The 26,799-nt window shown below is 43.0% G+C and overlaps 1 protein-coding gene across 1 annotated transcript in view; it reads right to left on the reverse strand.

Annotated features, from left to right (window-relative positions):
* ptpn11b (protein tyrosine phosphatase non-receptor type 11b) overlaps positions 1–26,799 on the reverse strand; it is a 110,903-nt gene that overhangs the window by 8,696 nt on the left and 75,408 nt on the right. The window contains exons 4-13 of the mRNA XM_080030400.1: positions 13,705–13,897; positions 11,605–11,721; positions 10,648–10,761; positions 7,574–7,670; positions 7,274–7,353; positions 5,860–6,015; positions 3,377–3,508; positions 2,067–2,221; positions 350–417; positions 47–198 (exon numbers count right to left, since the gene is read on the reverse strand). Of these exons, the coding sequence (XP_079886526.1) occupies positions 47–198; positions 350–417; positions 2,067–2,221; positions 3,377–3,508; positions 5,860–6,015; positions 7,274–7,353; positions 7,574–7,670; positions 10,648–10,761; positions 11,605–11,721; positions 13,705–13,897 (1,264 nt within the window). The remainder of the gene's footprint in view (positions 1–46; positions 199–349; positions 418–2,066; positions 2,222–3,376; positions 3,509–5,859; positions 6,016–7,273; positions 7,354–7,573; positions 7,671–10,647; positions 10,762–11,604; positions 11,722–13,704; positions 13,898–26,799) is intronic.

Raw genomic sequence — 26,799 nt, forward strand, 5'->3', positions numbered from 1 at the left:
CGTGAGCGTTGAGAACCCCGCTGTGTTGTGTGGTGCGGTACAGTACCTGCTCCTCCTCCAGTCTCTTCTGGGCTGTGTCTATGTACTGCTGCACCGCCATGTAGATGAACTTATACTGAGCCTCTGTCTGCACCATGCCCGACCGCTGCTGCCGCACACGCTGGATGCTCTTTGGGATGTCAATGTCACAATCTAGACCTACACACACACACACACACACACACACACACACACATTAGCATAAATTAAAGATTTCCATTTCAAAAGCCCAATGTATTTGGTTTAAATTTCCCTGTAGGAACATTCCCAAGGGATCAATATAGTGTCTATCTATATGCATGTCTCCCACCTTGGCGGTTGATAATGTCAATGAGGATGTCAACGACGATAATGGTGCCTGTCCTGCCGATGCCTGCACTGTGGGGACAACAGAGTGAACAGTCAAACCATTTGTAATGACAACACTTGAAGAAATGATGCGTCAATGTCAGGGGAGACACAAAGACGTGTTCATGTGTAAAGAGCAAATCCAGTCACTTATGAAAAGCACAATCTCAGGCTGAGGAGTTTTCTCAACTATACATGTGACTTCCATTGGGAAGTCACACATTAAAGTCTAAGGTTATGATAGCTATTCACTTGCTGACTCCCATTAAGTAACCTGAATAACTTCGTCGTTTCTCTACTCCCACAATGACTTCTATCAGCAGCCACTTCATTGATCACTGACATGGTGGAGTGCTCCAGCATGTGTGTTTGTTTGAAGCACACGTTGGGATGGCTCCATATCGTTAAATACATTACATGGCAGCACGCCAAGTGGGCAAATGTATTACAACATCCACTTGCTATGGACATGTTTGAGGGTGGCAGTCCCCTGCTGTAAAATGAATATCTCCATAAAAAAGAGCCAGTTGTGACAGGAAACAGTAAAGGGACAAGAGTTCCATTAAAATCAGAGTAAGAATATATTTATTTTTTAATCATTGCACTCAAGATGACATCTAAATATGTACATTCCTCAGTGAGGCGGGAATGATTTTGTGATGAACTTTGCTCACTGTGCATCACAGGGATGAATCTGAATTTGTCAAAAATCCTTTGGTCTGAATTAATATAATTTATTGAACTCAACATTTTAATTTTGGTTATTGGATTTCCAGACAAGAAGCTTTTATTTCAAGCAGTTTAACTGTTATTTCAATAAAGGGCTTGGAATAACAGTTTATTGGCCAAGCTTTATCTAGTAGTTACTACAAGTAAATAAAGCTGTGTTCTAACTACTGATAACCATGTCTTTGAAAGGGACAGAGGGGGCCACTGAGTTTGGTGCACTGATTTGATAAATTTTAAATATTTTTTTTCGATAAGTTCTAAATAGCAAACACTGTTCTACTATTTAGGTGTACGAAATGTGCTAAATTAACTTGCTTACTACACGTTTGGTAAAGACATTCTGACCAAAAAAAGATTTCAAATTTTTAAACTTAATTATAGCACACCCAAGTGGCCAATTTGAATACATTCTTACAAAGTGAGCACAGTCTAATGTTGTCACAACTTTAACATCTTAAAATTGAGTCAACACGGAGAGGAAGAAAAAGAAAGAAAACCAGTAAAAACATTTGAAAAATGTGTTCTATTCTAACTCTGTCTGATGCTGAAACCTGAAATCATTTATGTTCTTATTATGTGCTTTTATTGTGCACTGTTTTTACTGTCTTCTCTATATACAATTGAACTTGTTTTAGTTGCAGACATCTATATCCTATGTGGGATTGTGAAGACCATTGGGGCATGTGATGTGATTTTGGGCTATACAAATAAACTTGACATGACTTATTATACTTTCCTGTATTTAATGCTGTGCTTGTCTACACCACATTTTTAGGATATGGACAGTATCATAGTGACATTCAGGCTTGTAGTTCAGACGGTCTGTGTGTGTGTGTGTGTGTGTGTGTGTGTGTGTGTGTGTGTGTGTGTGTGTGTGTGTGTGTGTGTGTGTGTGTGTGTGTGTGTGTGTGTGTGTGTGTGTATATATGTATGTGTGTGTGTGTTTGTACCTGCAGTGGACCACAATAGGTCCGGTCTCTGGAATGGTACTCTGGGTGCGGTTGACTTCCTCCAGGAACCAGAGCACCCCCCCGGGCTCGTTGGGCACTCCGTGGTCGGGCCAGCTCAGGTACTGGTAGTGCCAGATGTACCTCAGAGACTCCTTCTACGGGGACATTACAGCATTGGCACTGACTCTAAACACTTGCAGAATTACAGTATTTTAACAGTATGCAAATGTGTCAAGTTTGACTACTTAAAATGCGTTTTCCTCCATACTGACTCCACATTCTTTATTAAAAGGCATGAAAAGACAGATAGGGTCTCAGTCAGTACAAAAATCCTTGTTCTTTGCTGCACTGTTCTTTAGGGATGGGAATCGAGAACCGGTTCTTGTTCAGAACCGGTGCCGAGTCTACCAATTCCTTGGAATCGTTAACATGCCTGCTTAACGATGCCGCTTATCGGTTCCGCTCGTTGAAAATGCGTCATGACTTCAGACACGCGCTGCTTTGTTTTGGTTCAGAACGCAGCAAACATGACATCGAGGCAGCAGCACTCTAAAGTGTGGTTGTATTTCACGCGAAAAGGCGACAATACGGCCACTTGCAACAATTGTAAAGTTTCCATTTCATCAAACACGCAAGCGCGCAGACTGCGATCCTGACGGTTAAACGTGTAAACGTCCGCTGCCTTACTAGTCGGCACCAGAGTTGCCCATCACTTGGATTTGAACATAAAATGTATGAATTAACGTGTGTGTAGGCTTAGGTGTGGGCAAGTGAAAGGGGAGATACATAAAAAGGCGAGAGCAGCATAAAGCAGAGCAAAAAGGATGTCTTTACCGCTGCCAAAGGCCCGCTGTTTACTCTCGTTCATCAGCTGTTAAAATGCTGCCTTTACGCACGGCGGTGGAGACAGACCCAAAACAACACACAGCGGGACTCGGCGGTCCGGTGATAAGAAAACGTTTAACAAGACACTTTATAAATACAGTAAGACACACTTAAAATAACGCTCTCTGCCCATACAAAAAGCTCTGCCTTGGATTCCTTGATGCAGCGATCAATGTATAAACCCATCCGCTACGTGTGTCTGATGACGGGCCATTATATTAATAATAAACAGCGCGCTGCACATAACAGCATACATTGTAAAGCTGAGATGGAGCGGTGACTCCTCGTCGCTGGCGTGGTGAAGAATAAGCAAAGCGATACATTCTCTTTTAGCCTTTCTGGCGAATTTATTCTCTTTAATTTGATCTATGCCATCTTGTATTGTGTGTGTGTATGAGTTAAGGGGTTATATCATCTGTCCCTACCCGGTCCAGACGGGTCACCTCCAGCTTCCTGAGGATGTAGTCCTGAGCAGGCCGCTCCTCCACGTTCCTCACCTGCACCTTACCGAACTCCTTGCAGCCCGCCAGGTCGGGCCAGTAACGCACACATTTGTTCTAAAGCAGAGGCAAAGGAAGCCAGGGAAGGAGAGGAGAGAGGGAGGTATTAGACAATCCAAAGAACTAGCTCATCTCCAGCAGCTTTCCAGCTTAACTATCCCTGTCAGCCTTCCCCACCCCCACCTCTTACACACACATCATCTCTGCTACACTTATCCATCCCTCTCTCTAAGAATCAGCTAATGCCATCAAGTACTGGATTTCCGTTGCATATGCAGGAACACAATAGGTGACATGCAGATGTATAATGGTCAACACCAGGGGCCGGTTTCAGGTAGCTGGTTTTACATACTCAGAATTTAATCCTGCGCAGGATTGATGAGCTACCCTTGATTTTTGGTTTCAGAACAGTGGATCAGCGTTGGGTCAATCAACTCTGAGCGTGTTCACTCTGGGTGGAGCGTGTGCGTAAAAGCCATCGTCAATGGATCGCTGATAACATGATTCACCATGGAAACAGGAGAAACAAATGCTTGATCCTCCCACTTCTCCACTTCTCAAAAAAGAAAAGAAAAGAAAACTTCTCCGCTACTCCCACTAGAGTTAGAAATATTAACGAATAAGCTTATGGTATGAAGAAGAATTCACGGGGATATTGTCTCATAACTCTGATCTAATCACCTCGGCAATTCAGAAAAAACGGGGCAATTTTCTTTTGTCAAGAGCATCATTGCTTCCGTAGGAGAAGCAATAGTCTATTTTAAGAATTAAGTTACGCATATCAGCAGCAGCAAAAGTATTAAGCTGGCGCTGCACAGCATTGCTGACAGTGCTTTATATTCGCTGTATTATGTAGGCAAGCCATGATGCTGTAAACAGACTGTCGCTTCTTTTAAATGGGGAGTGAAAGACATTAACGTCAGACACATTAGGTGACAGTTTCCATTGTAGAGCCTGATTGATTTAGTACCAGATCCCTTGTCCTCTAGTGATCACAGTTTAAATTATTATACAATTTCTATATTCATATTAGGCTATTTAACGAGGCTCGTCTGTGACTTTGGGATGACACAAGTGAACAGTAACGATCGCGTGCAGCCGTAGAATTACATTTAAACCTGACAGAAATCTGTTCAGTTGCACAGACGTTAAAAAACTCCTGTTAATAAAAATAATAATAATCAGATACATACAATATAATAGGTTTATTAATCTGAATGTAAAGCATGTTCGCGATGTGTAAGGTGGTCGCCTATATGAACGGCACGAGGGCTGAGAACAAGGCTACTGATCAGATAAATGATCGATCAAATGTAAAATCATCAGGAAATGATAAAAACATCCCGATGGAGATTTCTGTGGAGTGATTTTGCTTCAAACTGTACAGGGACGCGTGTGACAGTGATACTCTTTCTTCAGTCGGAGCTGCAGCGTAAAGTGAAAACAAACTCAATAGGTCAAATCACCTATCCAGTAGACCCATGGCGTATGTTGCCGCAGTTACTGACTCTCAGTTGCGCTGAACCTGCTACCTGAAACGGAAAACCGAGAGTTTCCACTAACTCTGAGCGAACAAACTCTGGGTTGCCTCAAAACCAGCTACCTGAAACAGCCCCTGGACTTGATACAGTATCAATAAATGTAAATAGTATTTTTCTGTCAATTGATTGATTTGGAGATTATTTTGTGTACCCTGGTTTCTGTGTTGTCAGGATCGGAAAGAGCCTTAAACAGCATTTTAATCATGAGACAGTTAAATGCCTCACCTCTGGTCCTGTTATCTTGATGCGTTGTAAAGCACTTTCTGACCAATGTGGTTGACAAGACAAACTAATTAAACCTGGGGAGGAAAAATAAGCTACTTGCTTTGGCAATGTATTGTATAGAAATATTTCTGCTTAAGGCAAGACAGGATAGAGATAGAGATTCAAGATAGAGATTCTTGTCTATTTTTATTCCATGACATGTCTTCTTTCATACCAGTATACATAAAAGGTCCAAAATGTACATTTAGGTGTTTATTTGACTAATCTTTTTCCATTTGCATCATCTTTAAGAGCCATTATCTCAAACATTAGTTTTTTTAAATACTCAAATTACAAAGCACCTACATCAACTAGACTTTCCATTATCATTCCTGGCATTACTCTTCAGGTTATAACAGAAGGATTTGATCATATCTTGTTCAGTGTTTGATTTAAATGACATTTTCTTCTTAAAAACATGACGGAAAAAAGGAATTTTTGAGAAAAAAAACTTTGGACACTTGTGTGTTTATAAAATTAAAATATGATTTTATCCAACATCTAGATTTGTAGTTTTTTAAAAGAGATGCACATCTAACAAGTTATATATTTTCAAATTATAATATTTATTAAAGCACATGAAAGAAATGTGCAGTCACTCACCCGTCCTCGCTCCACCTCCTTGGTTGTCATGACGATGACGTGTGTGTTCTCCTGGTACACCATATTCCAGAAGTCAGTGACTGTGTTCTGGAGGCAGCCTTGGGTCGCAATGAAGACTTTGCCCTCGTCCACATAGCGCCCCTCTTCGTGGACACTCTGTACAGCATGGACAATAATACACTCAATTAAGTGTTTGACTCCAACACGGTAAATTCATATTTGCACAGAAAGTGTTATAATGTAAAAATGTGAACTAACTGATGATTAAGTTAAATATACAGGCATACATTGCATACGGAAAGTATTCACGCACTTTTTCCACATTTCGTTATGTTACAGCCTGGAATGAGGCTGCATTAAGTTTAATATTTTTCTTCAAAATTATTCACATAATGCCCCATAATGACACCTTAAAAGTTTGTTTGAGATTTTTGCAAATTTATTAAAAAGCAAAACAAAGAAATCACTTGTACGTAAGTATTCACAGCCTTTACGATCAAGATCAAAATTGAGCTCAGGGGCATTCTGTTTCCATTGATCGTCCTTGAGATATTTCTACAGCTTAATTGGAGTCCCCCTGTGGTAAATTCAGTTGATTGGACAAGTTTTTCAGCGACAGGAACTGGGAGACTAGTCAGGATTGAGGGAAAGATGAATGCAGCAATGTACAGAGACATGGAAAAAAACCTGCTCCAGAGCGCTCTTGACCTCAGACTGGGGCGACGGTTCATCTTTCAACAGGACAACGACCCTAAGCACACAGCCAAGATATGGAGGTAGTGGCTTCAGGACAACTCTGTGAATGTCCTAGAGTGGCCCAGCCAGAGCCCACACTTGAATCCCATTGAACATCTCTGGAGGGATCTGAAAATGGCTGATCAGCTGGAGAGGTTCTGTAAAGAGGAATGGGCAAAACTGGCCAAAGACAAGCTTGTGGCTTCATATTCCAAAAGACTTGATACTGTAATTGCTGCCAAAGGGGCCACAACAAAGTATTGAGCAAAGGCTTTGAATATTTATGTACATATTGTATTTTAGTTCTTTATTTTCTAATACATTTGGAAACATTTAAAAAAAGCTTTTTTCATGTTGTCATTATGGGGACGAAATAACGAAATGTGGAAAAAGTGAAGCGCTGTGAATACTTTCTGTATGTATGCCATAGTTCCACCAGCTAAAGAAATATTCACCCAATTAAAATATAGATTAAAGTCAAATTAAATAAATGGGGATTAAATGGTTGCTGATGAAATAGTCTGTTTAACCTCAAAATCGTCCGTGTTGACTGAATTGTAATTCTTTGAGGTGAACTATCTTGAGATGTTGTTGAATGATGCTGAATGGTGTGTAGAAGGGCCATGGTTGGATAATCTACAGTTGATAAAGGGCTTTGTTTGATGCTCAGCAGACTCACTCTGATGTAGTTGGCATTGATGTAGTCTGAACCAGGAACCTCTGGATCAGAGTCCACCAGTTCAACCCGTGTTGTGTCAACTGAAGACACAAAGTCAAACTGTCATTATGCACAACACAAATGTCTAGAGTTTCTGAGATCACACTTGTTTTCTTGTTCAATCTAATCAGTCAGTTGAAAGGCTGTGAGCTATCAAAGCACAATCTGCACTCTGTGCTGAGGCCTCTATGTGGCCTGTTGTCTATATGTGTCATTTTTTCCACAGGAAGTTTGAGACAGGAAATGGCAGGTTTGACTCACAGGGGAGGATGTTCTTGTATCTGTTTTTACTCTTGTTTTCTGCCTTCTGCCCTTCTTTCCGGGGATACAGCAGTTTGCACTCCTGCTGCTGAAGTACCTGGAAGCAGACCACAAAGGAAAAACCAATATAATGCAAGTACTTATTCTGAGGTAAGTAATTAAGTCAAACTTTATTTATACTGTAGCACAGTTACAAAGGGCTTCATACACACATGCACTAATACATCTGAACCAAATAAATACAAATTGACAAGTGTTTGAGTGAGCATTCCTGCCAATGGTTTCACACTTTTCCACAGTGGATTAACGTGATGCACTAAATTAACAGAGACATCACGACAGGGGGGTCTGGACTCTTATTTAAGATGTCTGGTTCAGTATGGTTAAAAGCCTGTTGCCAGAAGGTTCAACTGGGGTTTAAAGGTGCAATGTTTAAAGTTAGAAAGCTTCCTGAAGAGTGACTGTCGTTGTTGACAGCAGCAGGCGCCACAGTTTGGTTTACAAAAATATTCTAGTGTTAAGTTTGGTTTCCAATTGCCCCAAAATAATTTTTGATATAATCATCAATACTAAGAATTACATTAGAAAAAAATAAGTTTTATTAACCAACTGAAATCAAAATGTAAACAAATCCCCCTCTCCTGAAACTACATAAAGCACCTTTAAAAGGCGTACAAGGCTAATGGATAGTTATGAACAAAATACTGTTTCCCTCCCCCCGTTCTAATCTTGGGACAGGACCCAGATGTGCTGCGGCAGATAGAGAGGGAGGTGCGGATGCGTGAGGGGGCCAGTAAGCTGCTGGCTGCTTGTTCCAGGAGAAACGATCCATTAAAATATACAGCAATGCACAAACAAAGGCACGCAAGAAGGAGACTGCAAACTTTAACTGTCGCCTATTATGCAAAATGCACTTACTCTTGTTTTTTTAACATAAATATTGGTCCCAGGTGTGACTAGAGGTGTGAAAAACACCAGTCAGATATTTTGAGAGACGCCAAGATTGTTTGTCCGCATGTGGAATGTGCCAGAGAGACCACTGACACACCAGACCTGCTCAGGTGGCAAGGCTAACTAGTACAGTCACCGCAGCAAGTCCAGCTGTTTTCAAAAGCATCTGTCATTTCAAAAGCAACAACAAACAGATCTCACATATCCTAACAACAGAACGGGCCAGAGAAACATATACATCCCTTTATTTACAGCGTTATGTTGTGATATAGTGTCAATAAAGACCAAATATATATATAGCTTTACATTTACGGCACTACCTGTCGTGAAACTATAGGGGGGAGGCGGGGAGTGCTGGTGTCACGTAGGGCGCAGAATACCATTGTTGGGACGGCATTTACCGTTACTGAGCGGCAGATGCCATGGTATGTCAGCGGTCGCTGTGGCACATGCTATATAAATGAAATAAAATAAACACCTGGATATTTGTGTGCCCTTGGGACATCATGAGGGGTCATGTCCCCGTCATTACCAACCTAACTTAGCACCACCTCCACCTGTGATAAGAACACCCCCAGATCTGACTGGCAGTTAGATTCAAACCGGCAGTTAGATTCAGGACCAATCAGAACAGACTTGGCTTTTTGGAAGGTGGGGCTTAAAGGCGGCTGTGGCAAGGTGGGTAGGGCGGTCGTCCACTGGAGTGCAGGGTTGGTGGTTCGATCTCCCGCCTCCCTGCCACATGTCGAAGTGTCCCTGTGCAAAGAGACCCTGAACCCTGGATGTCTCTCGATAGTTAGCTTGCGCCTTGCGTAGTAGCTGCTGCTATGTGTGTGTCAAAGGGTGAATGTGTACAAAACAATGTAAAGTGCATTGGGTCTGTGAAAAACCAGGAAAAGCGCTATATAAGAGGAGTCCATTTACCATTTAAAGAGACAGGCTCTAAAATGGAGCGTTTCAGTTATGGCACAAATGTTTTATATGAAATTCAACTCAACACAGTGAGTAACACAGCATGTAAACAGATTTTCTGTTTGTATAGCCAAATTGTCCTTTAATACAGTCCAGTTTGGCAAGAGCAAGAACAGGAAAATTGCATGTGTCAGCATTTGCTTGTAGACTTCAGATGAAGTGTTTCAACATGGAGTTACAGTCTAATACAAACAGGGATCAAAAGATCTTCTTTCATAGGAGCTGGACAAATTAATGTTGGAAGCAAAACTGCTCTGCAAGAATATAAAAGCAATGTCTTTTAAAAATTGAGAAACAAATCATTTATAAAGTGCAGCGTGTCTATGAGACAATGGCATGTCATCCATACAATAGTTGTCACAATGGTGACAACTAATGGGGATCCAACAAACAATAAACAATAAACAAACAAACAATACACACTTCATCACAGACAATACAGAAAGTAATACAAATTAATTTGAAAAATAATCATCTCATTGGATTAGTCTATTCAGCAACCAGACATTTTTGTGGACAAAAGTAAATTGTAATAACCTGGTTTTGAGCAGATAGAGACCATATAATTATTATTAGCCCAATGTGCACCGATGCCATGACATGAAAGGATTCACATTGCCAGCAGTATAATACATTTGAATTTAGCTTGAAACAGGAAAACATTTATGTCACTGGAAAAACAGCCTAAACAAATAAATATGACACAGCTCAATATAAAAAAAGAAGGGAAAAAAGGCCTATACCATATTCAGATAGACATATAATATGGCATTTATCTGAAAAATAACTGTTAATGAAATTATTTTCTATTCAAACTAGGTTAAGCAAGAAAGCCATTCTAAGAGTTCCAAACGAATAGAATTCATTAAAGGGTTGTGTTGTGCAAGAGCTATTGAGAACTTGATCCTAACTTGAAAGCTTTCTAATGGCAGCCAAAGGTTTGTTGGGGAAAATGGCACACACTAAAGGGTCATATATTATTATTATCAGTGTCACCAAATATTTCCTGGAGCCATCTAGACCTCTACTGTACTGGAGCTCCATTTAATGAAACGTTTGACCACAGAGCCTTTAACATGACCAAATATATTAACTGAAAAATACATTTCCCCATTCTTAAAAACAACAATTATAGTTTTGAGCCTACATACCTCAAATTCTTCCCAGAATCCTTGTTTGGGTTTTTCAGAGTTGTCTGCTACTTTGTTGAGCTCTCGTACCCGGTTCTCAATGTTGGCTGCATTTATCCTGGTGGCGTTAAAGGGCTGTGGTCGTCCATTGGGACAGGGCAGATTAAATCATCCAACCATTTAAATCAACAACAACGTCATCATTGTGTATTATGAATCAAACAGCACATTGCAAACACATTACTGACTATAGCCCATCTCAGAATAATCTTCATTGGCCAAGTTGCCATATTAACACCGATGTAAACACTTTTTTTTTCCTAATAAAAAGCCTTTGTTTTACTAACCCCCCTCTCCCCATGCATAAACTTCACTCATGCACACAGGCTTTTTTTAAGATTCTGGGCAGTTAGGATGCTTGAATGAAGATAGGAACATTGATTTAGGAACTGTTCATCTGTAATGGTTATTCTCCTAAATCAGGTCCTAATTTTAATTACCATAGTTACCAAACATTTAAGATAGGAATTGTGAGTTAGGAAGTTTCTATAATACGGCCCCTGGTCCATGCAATGTGTGCCCTTACTTTTTCTGCTTGCAACCCTAAACATTTTTAGGGGCGCCAGTTCAATTAGTAAAAAAAAGTTAGTCTGGTGCCATGGTATTGATCTTTGAAAGGTGTAAGCTACTTGCATTATTTTTGCATTGCATTGCATCATATTAGTTGAAAATGGTCTCAAAACGGCAATATTATCGCTTATTGCAATAATTTCTAGGACAATTAATCGCCCAGCAAAATGTGTTATCGTGACAGACCTACGTAGCGGTACAACATTTAAAAAGTGTGTTCACTTAGGAAGCAGCGCGGAATCAGCATCAGCCCCAAAACAATCCTATTCCGTGGGGTCCTTAAACATATCTATTCCTCCAAGGTGCTGTATGCAGCATATTGAGCTGAGGGGATGTTGTGGTGTGTACCTGTTTGAGGTGCACTACGATGCCACTCTTCTCCACCATGGGGTTCTTCTTGTAGTGATCCACCAGGTCAGCCAGAGTGTCGAACCTCTCACCTCCGCCCACGTCATATTTACCATCCTGCTGGACACAAATATTCACTGTTCAACTACAGTTACAGCTAGTCTGAGGAGTTCCTCGAGTGCAACAGTAGTACATCTGATATGTAGGCTTCATCTGATTGGCCACATACAGGTCCTTCTCATATAATTAGCATATTGTGATGAAGTTGATTATTTTCCATAATGTAATGATAATAATTGAACTTTCATATATTTTAGATTCATTGCACACCAACTGAAATATTTCAGGTCTTTTGTTGTTTTAATACTGATGATTTTGGCATACAGCTCATGAAAACCCCAAATTCCTATCTCAAAAAATTAGCATATCATGAAAAGGTACTCTAAACGAGCTCTTAACCTAATCATCTGAATCAACTAATTAACTCTAAACACCTGCAAAAGATTCCTGAGGCTTTTAAAAACTCCCAGCCTGGTTCATTACTCAAAACCGCAATCATGGGTAAGACTGCCGACCTGACTGCTGTCCAGAAGGCCATCATTGACACCGTCAAGCAAGAGGGTAAGACACAGAAAGAAATTTCTGAGCGAATAGGCTGTTCCCAGAGTGCTGTATCAAGGCACCTCAGTGGGAAGTTTGTGGGAAGGAAAAAGTGTGGCAGAAAACGCTGCACAACCAGAAGAGGTGACCGGACCCTGAGGAGGATTGTGGAGAAGGGCCGATTCCAGACCTTGGGGGACCTGCGGAAGCAATGGACTGAGTCTGGAGTAGAAACATTCAGAGCCACCGTGCACAGGCGTGTGCAGGAAATGGGCTACAGGTGCCGCATTCCCCAGGTCAAGCCACTTTTGAACCAGAAACAGCGGCAGAAGCGCCTGACCTGGGCTACAGAGAAGCAGCACTGGACTGTTGCTCAGTGGTCCAAAGTACTTTTTTTCGGATGAAAGCAAATTTTGCATGTCATTCGGAAATCAAGGTGCCAGAGTCTGGAGGAAGACTGGGGAGAAGGAAATGCCAAAATGCCTGAAGTCCAGTGTCAAGTACCCACAGTCAGTGATGGTCTGGGGTGCCATGTCAGCTGCTGGTGTTGGTCCACTGTGTTTTATCAAAGGCAGGGTCAATGCAGCTAGCTATCAGGAGATTTTGGAGCACTTCATGCTTCCATCTGCTGAAAAGCTTTATGGAGATGAAGATTTAATTATTCAACAAGACCTGGCACCTGCTCACAGTGCCAAAACCACTGGTAAATGGTTTACTGACCATGGTATTACTGTGCTCAATTGGCCTGCCAACTCTCCTGACCTGAACCCCATAGAGAATCTGTGGGATATTGTGAAGAGGAAGTTGAGAGACACCAGACCCAACACTGTGGATGAGCTTAAGGCCGCTATCGAAGCATCCTGGGCCTCCATAACACCTCAGCAGTGCCACAGGCTGATTGCCTCCATGCCACGCCGCATTGAAGCAGTCATTTCTGCGAAAGGATTCCTGACCAAGTATTGAGTGCATAACTGAACATAATTATTTGAAGGTTGACTTTTTTGTATTAAAAACACTTTTCTTTTATTGGTCGGATGAAATATGCTAATTTTTTGAGATAGGGATTTTTGGTTTTTCTTTACTTTTTTGCCAAAATCATCAATATTAAAACAATAAAAGGCTTGAACTACTTCGGTTGTGTGTAATGAATCTAAAATATATGAAAGTCTAATGTTTATCAGTACATTACAGAAAATATTGAACTTTATCACAATATGCTAATTATATGAGAAGGACCTATATATTGACATGCAGAGTGTGAATGCTTGGCACATGGAATAGTATACCATTTTACCATTTATTGCAGGTCAATACGTCTTTGCAATAAGCAAACCTTGTGATACATTTTCGATATTGTGACCCCCTAATGCGGAGGTAGTCTGAATGGTCAATTCAGGGAATAGGCATTATAGTCTAAATCCAGCAAAACCAACACTTAGTATTCTCCTCATAAATTAAAGATTGTGTTTATTTGAAGTGTCTTGAGGTGGTTAATCTGACCTGGTAGCGTATCATAACGTGGGTGACCTTGGTCTTGCGGTCCACATTCTCCTGTTTCTCCTCGTTGGTCAGAACAGAGAGGACGAAGTCTCCCGGTTTGCTCTGGCTCTCCCTCACCAGGAAGCTGCCGGCTCGCCCTTTGTCTGTCAGCAGCTTGTCTGCATCTCGCCCAGACAGGTGCCCATGGTACCACCTGCAGAACAGAGAGAAACAGACTAGGGTTAATACCAACACATGACTCCACACAATATGCAAAGACACACTGACACTGACTTACATTAGAACCAACAGAATGGCAAGACGGCAAGAGGAAACCCAACGAAACAAGCATGACCATGTTTTGCTCTGGCGATATTGTACTATTGTTTAGAAGGAAATGAATAAAATGCTGGAAATTAAATACAATTATTTTGTCCATTATTGTATCTTCTCATGCATGTAACTGTAAAATGTGGATTTATCTAAATAATATAAATGCAAACTTAAAACAAAAGTTAAATTCCCTCCAAAATGGAAGTTATTTCCAACTTGGACAGTGAAAGAAGGAAAGCAGTGCACTGGCTGTGCACCTTGTTCCTCTTTGTGTGAAGAAAAGAAGAATACACAAGAACAACAACAAAGTGTATGGGTTTATCCTCTTAACAGACAGTTCTGGATGCTGATGCACCAAAATAATCAGCTTCTCGTTGTCCAGTTCCATTTCCAAAGTATTTTCTGGCAAAAAGTTTAAAATATTTTCAAAACTTTCAACAGCAGTGACTTCCACTATTGCCAGTTTTCTCTGCCGACCAAATAACATGTTACTAGGGCCCGACCGATATGCATTTTTGGGTGCCGATGCTGATGCCGATTATTTTCTGAGAAAAATTACGATAACGATTAAATCGGCCGATTATTATTATTTTTTAAATCCCATTAATATAGGGGAGAACGGGGTAATCTGAGCAATTTTTTACATTTGCTCCCCTCTAAGCGAGCTAAAATGATTTATCACTCAAATGTACACATTTCCCATTAATTCAGGATGTTTCCTAGAAATGGGCATTAGCAGAAATTTTTTAAGACAAAGGGCAGTGAATATATGATTGTTTTAAAAAAAGTTGTCATGTGGCTCACTTTGGGGTAAACTGATCCACTTACTTTTTCCACTCTGAAACTACCATAACAACACATATTGTAACAGTAAAGGCCTTTGCACACCGGGCGCGACGCGAATAAACGCAAAGTAAAAGCGAATGTTTTGAAATGTGAATTTTGTCGCGTCTCACTTTAGAAGCGACGTCCCAGAAAAATCGAACTCTGTTCGAAAAAATAAAAAACGCAAATTCGCGATGCGAAATGACGCCGCTGGTGTGGAAGCTTGTATTGACTCTGTATACGTTCGTTAATTAACGGATTAATCGCACGAATAAAACGCGCCCGGTGTGCAAAGGCCTTAAGAATCCTGAAAGCTAGCCACACATTCGAGAACTAATGTCGGACTAGTAAAAGAATGATGGGGTTTGGTCAATTAAGCAAAGCAAATTGTCTAAACACTTGAAAGTAACTCTGAACAAAATCAAATACAACATATTATAATTCAAAAGGTTTTAATAAGATTCAAATGAAAGATAGAACCAGTTAGATTAGAGAACAGCCTGGGACTCAGAACACAGGAGAAGACCCAACTGGATTATAACATCAGCCCGTCATACTCTACAACTAGGCCTACTCTATATTCCAGCCCTGAAGGTTACAGGGAAAGATGAGAAGGTGCTCTTTCCATGTGGTTGCCCCAGGTCGTCTTCCTGGTGTATTTCCTTGGCATGATGGGTTTTCTACAATGTGTATGACATTAAAATAAAACATATGTCATGTAATATTACATTAAAATATGTTTAAGACTAAACTTAACTTGTGCCTCATGGCAGAGCATTTGGCTCACTTTCCCCCACCACCATAATTTGAGAAAAAACTACCTCTCTTAGCATTTCAGGCTAATCTTCAGTTATCAGCATCACATGGTTTCATGTTTTGGTAGTTCATCAACACGTATGATATAAGTTTATCTACGTGAATACATTTGCTTTGGCACAACAGTTGATTAAGTTGACAGCAAAACCATGAGGTCCTCTCTTTCAGGGCCATGGGGAAATGAGAGGGGCTTGAAAACATATATCTCACATGACCACAAATGTTTTCCGTTGCCTAGATACAGGGGGTGGCTCACATTACCCGATGCCTCAGATTCCCCCGTTCTCCCCTATATTGAAAAAATTTACTTTTTTTAACCCTTAAATATATATAAATACTTGTTACTGTCAATAGGTGTACAGAAACTTTTTATTAATTGAAATATGCATTATCTAAAAAAAAAAAAAAAGTGTTACAAATATGTCTAAAGTGACATGACGCATTTTTAAACTCAGAACATTAAGCATTTTATGTAACTGCACCCAACCCTCTGGAAGTCCCTCCCTCCAAACATCAGCATCTCAGACTAAATAAACTCATTCAAAAGTCAACTCAAAAGAAGAAAGCATAATTACACCGGACTCCATTCCAAACCTTATCTTTAATTTGTCTGTATTTTGTTTTCTTTTTCTATAAGTATGATTTTCTATATGTTTGATGTAATGTGTCTTTGAATGACCTCCAATAAAGCACTATATACATTCTATATAACAACTATAGTAATATCAACTACTATTAACAGTCAAGAGATGACCAATGACTGCTATTGGTGTCAGGGGGAACTGTCAAGTGTGAATTAATCTAATGTATTACAACACACTTGCTGCTGCTGTTAATATGCTATAAGGCTACCTCTGGGGCAGCAATGCATCTCACTCAACATGATTGCTGGAATAAAAAAAATAAAAAATCGGCGTCCATTTTGCCGATTTTCTGAGATGTGCTATAATCGGCCGATTAAATCGGCCGGCCGATATATCGGTTGGGCCCTACATGTTACCATCCAGCTCTCTGCCACTTCAATGACAAGTGGTTTGTGAATGTGAGCATAAGGTAAAGCTGTCTGCCACAGATTAGTCACAACAGTAGAAACAGCAACACTAGGACAGCAAATTACTGTTTTAATACACAGCAAACATCAGAGTTCACTGTCAGAGTTCACCGTCTGCTTTTCCAACTCCTGTGGAGATGGAGAAGCTTAGCCACAGGCTAGATGCTGTTTGAAGGTAGACAAATTATCAGGAAATGCAACAAAAACTCAGATTGAATCTTGAGAAAGTGAGGGGGAGGACTAGCAATAAACTTCACTTGAGGTGAAGCGGTGCCTTACACATTGTAGCTTTAAGCTTTTCCATATTGTCTATATATATGTTAATTGGGAGCGTCTCTTAAACTGTTGCTGATGTTAAGAAGAAAAATCTGAAAAGTGCATTTTCTCTTTCCTGTGTGGTGGGCGCCAACGAGTATGAGGCTCTGACAAGATACGTAGGTAGAATGGAAAAACCACATAAACCCAAATATCCCCAAAGATCACAAGTTGTTCGCAGGCCTAAATAGAAACTGAGATATTCAAGTTGCAATGCACGGATGTTTAGAAATGGATTTAAAGCTCACATATTATGCACTTTGCTGTCAATTTTATATGGTCTAAGTAGTCCCTAATACCTATTTTTTTAGATGTTTGCTGAAAACCCCGTTCAGATCATTTATTGTAGCAAGCCTCTATACCCTGATTGTCCTCTGGTCTCAGGATGACCTATATTTGTGCGATCTGGCTGGCCCCTCCCACCTCTCTGCCGGGCTTTCTTTATATGTCCATGGGGCTCTCCCACCGTCTCTGCCGTGCTCTCGCGATACTAGAGAGACACTGCGTGACTGCGAACACAGTGTTTACCCAGAGCTAAGCCATAGCTGGTTGCTTGTCCCAAAGCTAATAGCTATATACCAGTCAGGCAAAACTACCAATAAAAACTATTATTTTAGTTTCACCGTTTAAAAAAAAAGCACAGGTAGCTTCCTATCCGTTGTGTTATTAAAAACGAGGCATTATTAGACTGCAAGGGGAAAGCTAAGTTAGTGTATTAGGAGCAAAACTTGGTGCTACAACCGAAGCTACATGGGCGCTAACGCTAAAAATAAGACTCAGACGATTTAAACCAGTGAAAACAGTAGCTTCAAAGTGTGATTTCTACAGGAATATCTTCCCATCCTTTATCATGTTAAAAACGAGTCATTTTCAGACTGCTGTGGGGAATATAAACAGCGTGTTATGAGCAAATGCTGGTTGCTTGTCCCAAAGCTAATAGCTATACACCAGTCAGGCAAAACTTCCAATAAAAACTATTATTTTAGTTTCACCGTTTAAAAAAAAGCACAGGTAGCTTCCTATCCGTTGTGTTATTAAAAACGAGGCATTAATAGACTGCTGTGGTTAAGATAAATTAGTGGAGTATGAGCAAAAGCATTCTGTGTTGGTGTATGTAACATTCAGGCTGTACTAAGGGCATCTTGTCGCTTAGCGGGGAAAACAACATGGCTGTCGCTCGGAAAATTTTCCATCGGATCTCGGGGCCGTGGACCAATAAGAAATGGGGGGGTGGGGTTATCATAGACTAGTGCACGGTGGACGTTTCTGGGGGGGAAGCATGGACATATAAAGAAAATATGGGGATGTGGCTGTGCCGACTATTACGTAATAGTCGGCGAGAATTCTGACTGGAGTATATTGGGGGGGAGGGGTGGGGGTTTCAGAAAGGGGGAGAGTGAGAAAAGGAGAGATTATTATTTTTTTTATATTTTGGCAGTCTCTAGGCACACCGTGGACCCATGGATATGTTAGAACACATTTAAAAAGTGCATTTAGCATAATATGTGACCTTTAAAAAATAAATAATATTACATAACCTGCTCGGCTCGAGATCATACCAAACTCAGCCAACAAAGTGATGATTTGCAAATGATGAAATAAATATAACTATTTGAAAATCATAATGCTTCAAGTATGCGTATGAGTATGTGCATAGAATCATGGTATTTACTGTATTCACCAGCTGCCTAAGTCTCCCATTTCAATGCTAGTGTGTAGGTGTGATGAAGTGTATAGCTGTGTCTGTCCAACCTATGTATACTCTGTGGGATGTTAGCATGTGTATACGTGGTGCACATAAACACAGACAGCAGCACCACTCACTTAGTTTGTTTTAAGATGCATCTGGGAATATGGCCACTGTTTATGCATGTGGCTGAGAAGTGCATCTGAATGTTACGTGTGGGAGTGAGAGTGTACAAACTAATGCATCCTCCCTAGTCCCTACAAACAGTGGCCGCGTTTCCCAGATTCGATCGTTCTTTGGGACCAAAGAAGGCTCGAAAGAAGGGTTCGCCTAAAGGCCCGGACACACCGGCCCGATAATCGCCGTCGTAGAGTCTGGAGGGGGCGGGGACACGAATCTGTTTGGTGTGTGCCGTGAAATCGGTCGTCGTAGATGTCGTCGGGCTTCTATTGCAGCGGGCAGTCTTTCAATTGGAGCAATTTGATTTGTGGAGGGCTAGCGAATCAGTGAAGCCCGGAAGTGAGGCGGGTAGCACGAACAGCTAACAACAGTTAGCCATTGTTTTAATGTGTTTGTTTGTTTTGTTCAGCGACTACTCACATGCATCAACCCTTGTTGACTGCTTGACACCATGTTCGACACTCTCTGCTAAAAATGGTGCTCTTTATGGTCCATAAATATAAATACGTATTTCCATCTATGTTTATGGTCCAGAGAGCCGTCCCATCATTTCCGGCTTCCGTATTTTTTCGGGCCACAATACAGATTAGCGCCGCCTGCTGTTATGGAGACATTACGTCCCGCGCAAGCGCAGAGCGTACGGGAAGTCAGCAGTCGGCTTGGTGTGTTCTTTGCACTTTTTTGGCCGCGACGGGAAGACTGGAGCTGCCTGAATCGGCAAACTCCATTTTCGGGTAGTCGGACTGGTGTGTCCTGGCCTTAAGAAGGAGCGCTAAGATACGGGTGTTTCCCAGATGCCGTCTGAAATCCCTTCTTTGGAGAGCCGTAAGATGAAGCGAAATAAGCATTGAAAGACGCTCTTTAGTGGGAGCTGTCCACTGCGGTGGTGCTGAAACTGAATAAATCGATGCCAGGCAAATCGATCACCCACCTCTTTATCAGCGCATAAGTCACACACAGCGCCCCGTGGTCCCCCGCCCAAAAAGGTGGAATTAAGACTACGCATGTATCGTGTGTGTGTGGGGGTGTGTGGGTGCGGGTGTGTGTGTGGGTGGCAAGAAGTGTATCCAAGTAGTAATCAAGCCCATTAGCGCATATATACCCCCGTGGATATAGGCACACACATGTGAGAATGTAAGAAACTGGCAGCAAAAGAAACAAGCGGGCACCGTCGTTTACCACGGAGGAGATGGGCGTCTTAGTGGGCGAGGACCGCACCGGGATGTTTTATTCGGGGCAAAAAGAACATCACGGTGAAGAACCATGTTTGGCAGGCCATAGCTGAAAAAATGTCCCCCTCCAGCCCATGTGGCCTGCGTGACTGGCGTGCTGTGAGGAAGAAGTGGCAGGAGTTCCAGAACCAAACAAAAAGGAAGAGTGCGAAGGTTTCACTAATCATTCTCCCTTCGTTGCAGGTGATGCAGACGCCCAGTAAAGACAGCGCGGAGCCACCCCTCCCCCATATGGTTTCAATAAACTACTTTGGTTTCTTTTTCAACCATGTATTGTGTGGATCATTTTGCATTGAAATGAGGGTGTCAAACCTAGCAACAAAAAGTCCCAGGCAATTTGTAATTTATCTAAGCGTATAGGATCAAAACGTGTGCGTGTTGTGCGCCCTTTCAGCACAGCATGTTTTTCCGCTAATTTCCCACTTGTTACATGGTCACCTCAGAAACGTGGACACTATACTCCCACATACTGTATGCAACACTACTTCCTTAACATTCCAGTGCCAGACTTTCAAGTAAAGCACCCGGACACTGCAGCAATAAATGATAGTGTGCAGGACGTTACATGTAGCCTACATCTGCTGGTTCTGTTTATTTATTTTAGCCTTCAGGCCTGACAGTTGTTATGGGTGGTGTGGTGGTTGTGGGTATATTGTCATGGTCCGTCTTGTTCTGTCTTGTTTTTTGTGGTTTCCTGTTTTATTTTGGTATGTCTGTCTTGTTTCCTCCCCATGTCCTGTCTAGCTTCCCTCTTGTTGATTGCTGTTCCCTTCCCTGATGTGTTTCACCTGTGTCTCGTTATGTCTTGTATATATACTCTTTGTGTTCCTTTGTTCCTTGTCGGTTCATTATGGTGTTTGGTGAGTCTTGTCTCCTGTGTTACCTGTGTCTCTGCCTTTTTGCCGTTTTGTCTTGTGGCCTATTTTGCCATCTGGAGATTTTGTGTTTATGCCTGTTTTTGGAGCTGAATAAATGATCTTTCCTTTACGTCTGCATTTGGGTCCTGCTTGCCTGCCTGCCTGCCTGCCACACACCGTAACAGAATGAACCGACCCGAAATGGACCCAGCAGACAGCTCTTTTGAGGTGGAGATCGAGGAGGGTATTTTTACTCTTTCTTGCCTCAAAAAAACCTGGGAGAAGGCTCCCACACTCGACTACCGAGAGGCAGCCTTGACGCTGGCACGTCGAGTTGTGGTATTACAGCCTCGGCTCTGGGAGTTCCTACCGGAGTGGGCAAAGAACTTTTTATACCCATCCAAGGTTAGGCCTCCCAGCTACCAGCACAATCCCAAGCCTCTGCCCTCGGTTCCCAGCTTCAAGCCTCTGACCCCGGTTCCCTGCTTCCAGCCTCAGCCCCCGGTCCCCAGCTTCAAGCCTCTGACCCCGGTTCCCTGCTTCCAGCCACAGCCCCTGGGTCCCAGCTACCAGCCTCCACCTGCTTTAAGGACTATCAGAGTGGGGGTGGTGAGTTTGGATTACCAGCAGTTTCCACAATGCGCTCCAGCTCCCGAGTTGACTCCGGCCTCCAGCAGCAAGCTCCAGTCTCCGGCTTCCAGCAACAAGCTCCAGCCCCAGGCTTCCAGCAACAAGCTTCAGGTACCGGGTTCCAGCAACCAGCATGCTAGCCACCTGCCCCAGCATGCTAGCAACCAGCTCCTGAAGGAACTTAAACAACCACAAGAACACTGTCCTCCTGGCTCCCCCCCACCCACCCCGTTTGGGTTTGAATTTTTTTCCCTTCCTATTATCTTGGGTCGCCTGGTAGTCGACCTTTAGGGGGGGTACTGTCGTGGAGGGGGACCACCCTCCGCTCCTGCCCGAGGGGGTCCGCCCTCCGCTCCTGCCCGAAGGGGACCGCCCTCCGTTCCTGTCCGAGGGGTCTCCTCCTCCAGAGGGATCTCCTCCTCCGTTGCCTCCCGAGGGGTCCAGTCCCCCGTTGCCTCCCGAGGGGTCCAGTCCCCCGTTGCCTCCCGAGGGGTCCAGCCCCCGTTGCCTCCCGAGGGGTCCAGCCCCCTGTTGCCTCCCGAGAGGTCCAGCCCCCTGTTGCCTCCCGAGGGGTCTCGCCCCCTGCTCGAGGGTCCCGGCCTCCTGTTCCTGTCTGAGGGGTCTCGCCCCCTGCACGAGGGGGACCGCCCTTCGCTCCTGCCTGAGGGGTTGGGGGACCGCCCTTCGCTCCTGCCTGAGGGGTCGAGGGACCGCCCTTCGCTCCTGCCTGGGGGGGACCGCTCTCTGCCCTGCCTTCCTCCGGGGGCCGGCCTTCGCCGTGGCTGGCCGCCTGAGTGGTTCTGCCTTCGCCGGTCGCTTGCGGAGGTCCATCCTCGCCATTGCCGGTTACCTGTGGGCCTTCGCCAATGCCGGCCTCCAGAAAGGGTTCCTCGTCTTCGTCGCTGCAGGCCTCCAGAGGGACGGAGTCCTCATCGTCTAGGCCGTCCGCCTGAGGCTCCCTGCCGTGCCTCTGCTTGCCCCCCAGGCCGTCCGCCTGAGGCTCCTGTGTATGCCCTGGGGCATGTTTCTGGCCGCCCGCCCGACACCCCTCCATTCTGCTCCACTCAAGTTCCCTGACTAGCCAGTCACCCCGTGCTCTGCCCCGGGCCATTTTTTTTGGTTTCCCTCCTCCTGGCTCCCCTCCACCCACCCTGGTTGGTTTGACTTTTTTTTTTCTTCTGGTTTTTTTTGGTCGCCTGGTAGTCGACCTTTAGGGGGGCGGGGGGGGGGGGGGTACTGTCATGGTCCGTCTTGTTCTGTCTTGTTTTTTGTGGTTTCCTGTTTTATTTTGGTATGTCTGTCTTGTTTCCTCCCCATGTCCTGTCTAGCTTCCCTCTTGTTGATTGCTGTTCCCTCCCCTGATGTGTTTCACCTGTGTCTCGTTATGTCTTGTATAGGTACTCTTTGTGTTCCTTTGTTCCTTGTCGGTTCATTATGGTGTTTGGTGAGTCTTGTCTCCTGTGTTACCTGTGTCTCTGCGTCTCTGCCTTTTTGCCGTTTTGCCTTGTGGCCTATTTTGCCATCTGGAGATTTTGTGTTTATGCCTGTTTCTGGAGCTGAATAAATGATCTTTCACTTTACGTCTGCATTTGGGTCCTGCTTGCCTGCCTGCCTGGCACACACCGTAACATATATGGTTTAGTGCTCAGTGCTTGGTGACTGGTGGTGAAGATGAAGGGGCTGGGGTTGTTGGACCTCAGAAGAGGTTGATATGTTCCTAAAAACGCAGCGCAGCCAGGAGCTGCATCTCCGGGCTGAAGGGAAAATTGCAGCAGGTTGCTCTGGATGTGTGGAGACACCAGAGTGATCAGCCGTTGGATCGCCGCACGGGGCAGTACTTTGCCTGGACGGCCCGGTCTGATAGCACGTCCAGTGGGGAGAAGTGCCGACGCACGTATGCATTTATGTAAACCGTCTGGCTTCGCGCACGGCGAGGCTGTTGGTTCGCAGCGAGAATTTGTTGTATTGCAGCCATGGTTTCTCACACGCGCGGACTTTGGCAACGCCTTTATAGCAGGTGGAGCCGCTCTGGATGAGGTTCAGCTGAGTTCAATTAAATCCTTGATATCTGTGAAATGCCACAGGGTTGTTGATGTTTTTTTTTTATGTGTAGTAGTACTATAAACTCATGTGTGTGGAAAACGTAAACATCTAATTCATTAAAAAAAATGTTCTCTACTATTAGTCTATGTTTATTGCGGCAGGTCCGCCTTGAGTATTGTTTTATTATTTCGAAAAGTGGAGGAAATAAAATTTCCCTGACGCGGCATGATCACTGACGATTTGGTCGCTAAGAAGGCTGTAAGAGTGGGTCAGCTCCATCTTACACTTCTGTCTTAGTGAAAGAGCTTCTTTCGCTAAGAACGAATCTGGGAAACGCATTCTTCTTTCACAGCGTTCTTAAGAGCGCTCCAAAGAGGCACTTAGCTCCAAAGAGCGTCTTAACGAATCTGGGAAACGCGGCCAGTATGTGTAAACACATGTAGGCTACTGGGAGAGATAATTAACTAATGGCTGACACTTTCCCACTGCCATTCTAACATTACTGGTGATGTAAGCCTTGACAATAATAATAAATTGATGATCATACTATATAATATTACTATTATTATTTTTATGATTTATTTTACAAATGATCCTGTTTGGATGGCTGATTCTACACTTGATGTTCACAATTTAAAATATAGAGTTAAAAGCTGCAAAACCAATTATATTGCCATTGGATCAAATTGCAATGTTTTAAGAATTGTTGCTTGTTTGCAGTTCCTCTCAGCTATACAGTGTTGTGTCTTCAGCTTATGGTTTTAGCTCATTGCTTTCAAGCCCACAACCAGACTGTTATGGTTGAGTCTCAGTGCTCTCATCAACCACCTCTCCAGCCACCGCAGGCAGCTATAACAAGCTCTGAGAAACCTACTGCAAGCTACACATCCATCACTAAAAGACAAAGTAAGCAGTGCTAGCACTTATACAGAAGCACATACAGTGCTGCTTGAAAGTTTGTGAACCCCTTGAGCCTTTTGGAATTTTATTTATTTTAACCATTTATATTTTTATCAATACCAGTATTTTTTATATGAAATAACAGCTGTTTGTTTATCCATTCAACATTTTTATTTTCCAGAAATCAATTGTTAAAACAGATAAAACAAATTATTTGACAACTGCTGTATGTGCAAAAGTTTGTGAACCCTAAGCTGCATTGCTTAAATCGAGCAGGTACACACAATCAGATGGGCCAAATTGAGTGATGAAATGGACCAATGTAGTGAGAGATCTTTAGGGAAGAAATTGGGCAGACCTAGATAAAACAGAGATAAAAGCAGGTCAGTTTAGGCTCACCAAAGTGAACCCATACAGGTCAGACAAGCTTAAAGGGACAAAAATCTCAGAGGATCTCAGGAATAGAGTTGTGATGATGCACATTTGTCTGGGGACAGATATAAATTAATTCAAAAAAAGTTTCCCGAGCAGATGCCGGCGTGGAGTGAATTGCAATAGTCAAGGCGGGAGGAGACGAAGGCATGGATGAGTCTTTCAGCAGCGTGGGGTGTGTGGGAGGATCTAATCTTTGCAATATTACGGAGGTGATAGAAGGAGGTTTTGATGGTGTGGCGGATGTGGGGTTCAAGGGAGAGGGTGGGATCAAAAATTACGCCAAGATTGTTTTTATGTTTTTATGCTGCCTTCTTGGCCAGGACTCTCTTGAAAAAGAGATTTTGAATCTCAATGAGTATATTCCTGGAAAAATAAAGGTTAATAAAAAAAAATTGCGGGCCTGGGGGGTGGGGGAGACCGTGGTGCCATCGATAGTGAGTGTGGGGGGTGGGGGGTTGTGAGTTTGCTGAGGGTGGATTAGGAGGAGTTCAGTTTTGTTGCTGTTGAGTTTGAGGAAGTTATTTTTCATCCAGAGTGTTAGTGAAGACAGGCAGGATTCAATGTGGGAGATGGGGGGGTTGTGGGGGGATTTGGTGCTGAAGTTTGGGTGTCATCAGCATAACAGTGGAAGTCCATTGAGAAATGGCCAAGTAACTGACCAAGGGGGAGGAGGTAAATGATGAAGAGGAGGGGGCCGAGTACAGAACCTTGGGGAACACCTTGTGTGACGGTGACTGTGCAAAGGACAGCAGTGAAATCCAGTCCATGTTTTCTGTCCTGCCTGGTGAGCTGCTGCCTGACAGAAGCGGTGAATGGTCCAATAGCGGGTGAGTCTTTATTATTGTTTTATAGGCCTAGTTATGACAACAAGGCTAATTCCTCGACACCATTGAAACACCAATCGATGAGACCACCTCCTCCTCCGCCTTTGTCAAGTATTTGGAGTCATTCTATAATCACATTCTGATGTACGCAAGCAAGCGCTTTAGCTTCTACCCACCAGTGTATGCAGCTCGAGTCATGCTGGCTGGCCTGGACTATAACCACCATGTCCACAGACCAGCCAGGAGAAAGGCTGACGGCTCTATTCAGTACGTTTTATTATAAGTAATTCCCATGCATTTTGGTCAATGAACTTCCACGTCAAGGCAAAATAATGCTGTAACAAACAAGTGAACCTACATCTATATTTATATATATATATACTTCCATGGTCGATAAACTGTGCCCCTCCCGCTTGGCTTAATGCACGGACATATTATAGCGTTACACTGCTCGAGAATGAGTAACGTCAGTGAAACGTACCCTGCGCGTCATGCTTTAGGGGCGTGTTAGGCACCCATGAAGCAGAAAGTCACTTCCTTGTGGCTTTCCTGCGCCAATGAGCAGCTTTCATAGGAATGAATGGGCGCCATGTTTCAATACGGTGTCCATTTCTTTATATGTCCATGGTCCTGGACACTATAACTGAAACGTTAGCTGTGAGCACTCACTAAAAATGATAGTCTGATGAAAAGTTTTTTCTATAGTTGCATTACAAACACACAAATGGTTGCTGCATTACCGTAATTTTCGGACTATAAGCCGCGACTTTTTCCCCATTTTTCGACCCTGTTATTACACAGCACAGTATATGTTATGTAGCTACTAGGGATGGGCGTTAGTAATCGAGTACTCCTCGTTTCAAATTAACTTGATTGGTGGATTAAAATGTTATATATACGTGTACAAAACGGCACAAAACGGATAAAATAAAGTTTAACTAAATTAAATATTTTGATGCAAGTGCAATAAACTGAGCGTTGTGTCAAA

Source organism: Ammodytes marinus (assembly GCF_949987685.1).
Source record: "Ammodytes marinus genome assembly, chromosome: 7".
Taxonomy (NCBI): domain Eukaryota; kingdom Metazoa; phylum Chordata; class Actinopteri; order Uranoscopiformes; family Ammodytidae; genus Ammodytes; species Ammodytes marinus.